At 43.6% G+C, this 3,867-nt stretch overlaps 1 protein-coding gene across 1 annotated transcript; it reads right to left on the bottom strand.

Moving 5' to 3' along the window:
- Nucleotides 1-1,327: 1,327 nt before the first annotated feature.
- LOC118555999 (high choriolytic enzyme 1-like) lies at nucleotides 1,328-2,345 on the bottom strand. Its single transcript, XM_036125225.1, has one exon. The coding sequence runs from the start codon at nucleotides 2,258-2,260 to the stop codon at nucleotides 1,463-1,465; it is 798 nt and encodes a 265-aa protein (XP_035981118.1). The 5' UTR covers nucleotides 2,261-2,345; the 3' UTR covers nucleotides 1,328-1,462.
- Nucleotides 2,346-3,867: the final 1,522 nt, after the last annotated feature.

Below are 3,867 nucleotides of genomic sequence, written 5' to 3'. Positions count from 1 at the left end.
AACAAAAACAATAAAATGCCTTTTAAAGTATTTTTGCTTCATGCCCAGCCTTTTCACATGAAAACAGGAAAGATTTATTCATCATAATGTGTGTAAACTGATTAGACCTTTTCAGCAGCTGTCTAATGCCATCATAACAAAAATTAGTCTTTAATGAAGTAATTATTTCTACGATCAGCCTTTTTTATGTCCTACTCACAGTAGATATTTGATCTTTTCTGTGAAATACTCAGTACTCAATTTGAGTGTAAAACTTTATGTTTGGGGAATTACTTGAAAACCTTTAGCTTACAATTGCCTCTTGCATAATACTGGGTGCTCGATTTACAATCAAGTGTCAGCATTTTGTAGCTTCAAGTAACAAAACAATTAAAGCGAAGTCCCGAACAAGGTTAGGATTCTGACTTAGAAAGTCTGAAGTTTCTCAGTAACCCCAACCTCAAAATCCAATATGGCTGTCATGAATAAAACATAGTAATAAAGCTCTAATTTACACAGCTGATTGTTTATATTTTAGTATCAGAAGGTTGAATTTATTGAAATGTAGAGAGAAACTGATTCTTGTTATTTTCGGTTGTGAAAAACAGCTAGCCTGGTCACTGAGCTCATCAGTTACTAAATCTCATTTGTTTTCTCACTTCTAAATAGTGAGAACAGTTTATCTGGGTGTAATATAGCTATAGATCTGTTCCCAGAGTAGAATGAATGCACCACAAGATTTTTAGAGGTGGAACAATGTTAACTGTTAGCTATGGCTTATGCTAGCTACCTCATTAGCGTCTGTAATTACTGTCTTTTGTCATATTAATTAAGTTGTGAATTGACATTTCTTCAGTCCCAATTAGTAGTAATTTTTTCTCCATTTGGATGGAGTGAGACCAACAAAAGGCTTCATTTGCATTTAGCTGTTCAATGAAAACATCAAGAGAAGTTTAGAGACAAACCGCAAGTTTGAGAAAGTCAAATTTGTTGACTCTTTTCTTCTCTCTTATTATCCCTCTCCCATTACACTTAAATATTCAGATCCAAAGAAAAGCTAAAATGCTCTCAGGATAAAGCCATGCCGATGGCTGTGAGTTTAGCTTTGCCTAAAGGCCTTTGGACATGATCTTGAACCATACTGAATAATTTTTTAGCTCAGACAAAAATTAGCAAGGCAATCTTCTACTCTTGTGTAGACCTTTATTTGCCAACATTTAGAACAAACTACTTTGCTCATGTCAGGCTCATTTGAGAAGGTTTAATTGGATATTGACTGTCGGAACTGTTGGAGCTATTGTTATGATGTAAGCAGTAAGGAAAGGATTGAAATAAAAACACAAAAGCATTAATCCTTGCTCTTAGTTTATTTGGATTTAAAATTTCAATATAATTAATTGTAAAATTAATTATTTTGGATTCCAATGTTTACGTGCTCACATGAAGCTGATTAGAAGACTTGCTTCTAAGAGAAGTAGAGTTATTAGCACCCGTGGAGCATGTTGATCCTTTGGACGTCCCAGCGGGACAGTCCCTGCCTCTGGCCGATAGGGACGTTGGGATTGGGGAAGGGGGTGATGGTCTCCCTTCCATAGGCGATGGCGAAGGCGTCTCTGCCGTAATGCATGATGGAGGAGTAGTCGTAGGGGGTGTTCAGGTTGTTGGTGTCGTGCTTCTGGAAGTTGTAGGCGCTCTGCTGGATGATGTTGCCCCAGTTGATCCTGACGTAGTTGTCGCGGTCGCTCCGGGTCTGCTCGTGCTGGAAGCCCAGAGCGTGGTTGAGCTCGTGCTGGACGATTCCGCTGTAGATGCAGCCCTGCTTGTTGAGGGACAGCTCCTGCATGCCTCCCGTTTTGCCCAGTTCCGACCAGCATCCCTGTTTGCTCACAACGCTGATGAAGTCGCGCTCGTTGGTGCGGGGCGTGAAGCGGATGCAGGTCGGGCCGGAGAAGGCCCTCATGCCGCCCTCGATGATCCGCCTCTCATAGCCGCTGAACTCCCGGCCGATTACGTAAGGAATCACCACTTTGCCATTGGAGGCTTTTGGCCACACGCAGCTGTTGTACCAGCACTTCATGGCATTTCTGGATTTGGGAAGCATTATGTCTCCTTCCAGCAGCATCTCGTCTGAGGCGTTGTTGGCGGTGAGAATCCTGGTGGTCATGTCCACAGTGTCTGCTCCTTCCTCTTTCTCCTCTTCCTGGTCTCCTTCCTCCTGGAGAGGAAGAGCCCGAGAGAAGCCGAGCAGGAGCAGCAGCAGGAGGCTGGTGGAGGAGATCATCTTCAGGGGCGATGTGGAGACTCGGGAGCTTCTGGAGAGAACTGCTGTGGAGAGACTCCTTGAAGCTTGATGTCTGCTTCTGTTCAGTCCAGCTTATTTATACTCTCCTCTACAGGTGTGTCTGTGGGAGGATTATGGGATGGGGTCTGCACTGCTCAGCCTAAAACAAGCGTCCAAAGGGAGGACTCCACAGACAAACCTACTCTTTAAACATGGCGTCTAATCCCCTAAAGGTCTTTTGTCCATTTTGCCCAATACTCACATTAGCCTGTTACTGTGATAACCTTGGCATGTTTCATGTTTCTTTGATTTACAAATGACTACCTCACACCTTTTTACTAATAAAATTTGCTCGAACAGCCATCCTCTTAAATATTTTTCTGTGATGACCTGCATAATGAAAATCCTCCATGTGCCTCATATGACAAGCTGTTAAGGTTGTCTCAAAAGCATTGGGTCCCTTTGTGAGGTTGATCGACTGCATTTTGAAACTCCTACATATGCAGAGGATGGTAATAGGTTCCTGTGGGACACGTCGCTGTGGTTGTAACCCTCAAAAATGAATTTTAAATTGAATAAAGATTTTCATGCTACCGTACAACACCCGTGGAACCTACCCAGGATCACCCGACATGTTTGAGTACCGATGCACACGCGCACATTTAAAGAATCGGGTGCGTCATGCATCTTGGTTGACTGTCATTACAGAGTAAGAAATGCTGAATAAAGGTTTTTAATTTTATTTTTGCTTTTCTACAGCTCTAAATATTCCTTTATTTACAGTAAGAAACACGTAATTAAACATTGCAGCAATGATTTAATGTGTTTCTTTCTGTCCTGAAAGTATAAACCCTTATTTGTAAAATGTAATTAGCACAAATAAACCATGCCGCCCTTGAGTCTCGGGCTCATATAAAAGTGTAAAGATGAATCGTGAAAAGAATGTGTGTTTTCTCTCTCTCTCTCTCTCAACCGCCCCCCTCCCCCTCTCAATCTCATCAGCCACCGTGATTAAGGTTTGGCATTGGGGATTGTGCCGTCTTTTTGGAGAGATATTTCAGCTGCATTTCTGACACTCTGAAAGGAGAAGAAGATAAAGGAGGCGTCGGGGAAAAAACTCCTTCCCGTTGTGGGAGTCCTAGAGAGGGCCTTGAACCCTGCCATTCATGCCTTTCTCACCATCAGCTGAGTCTAATTGCCAGTGAGGACAGGAGACCCCAGGCCCGATCGCTCCTTATCCTCTTTAGTGCTTTCAGGCGAGTGAAAGGCGAGCTTCTGCTTTTGATCTTTTCTCTGATTTGCTTTTTCTTCTCTGTCATCCCTACCATCCTCTCCTCAGGAGTGACACCAATTCCTTTCACGGGTTGCCCCCATCTCCATCTGCCCAAAATAATGACCAAGGCCCAAGCTTTATTAAACAGAGGTGGAGAAGGGAGGTCAACCCTGGAGGAGAGAGAGGGAGGTCTGCGTGAGGGAGCGCCCCATTCCAAATCTAGTCCGTAGCCTCTCCGTGTTCCCCCAAGTTTCCCTCTATACAGTTATCCAGGCCTTGGCCGGGAGAAAGGCCTTTCTTCACCAGATCGCAGACGTGAAGGCTCGTCCTTTCC

Source organism: Fundulus heteroclitus, chromosome 21, assembly GCF_011125445.2.
Source record: "Fundulus heteroclitus isolate FHET01 chromosome 21, MU-UCD_Fhet_4.1, whole genome shotgun sequence".
NCBI lineage: Eukaryota > Metazoa > Chordata > Actinopteri > Cyprinodontiformes > Fundulidae > Fundulus > Fundulus heteroclitus.
The sequence above is the reverse complement of the archived record's forward strand: the minus strand, read 5'-3'. Positions and strand labels throughout refer to the sequence as shown.

Bases quoted from the DNA above. Each gene is read 5' to 3' on its own strand.
- LOC118555999 (XM_036125225.1), bottom strand. From the start codon at position 2,260: ATGATCTCCTCCACCAGCCTCCTGCTGCTGCTCCTGCTCGGCTTCTCT.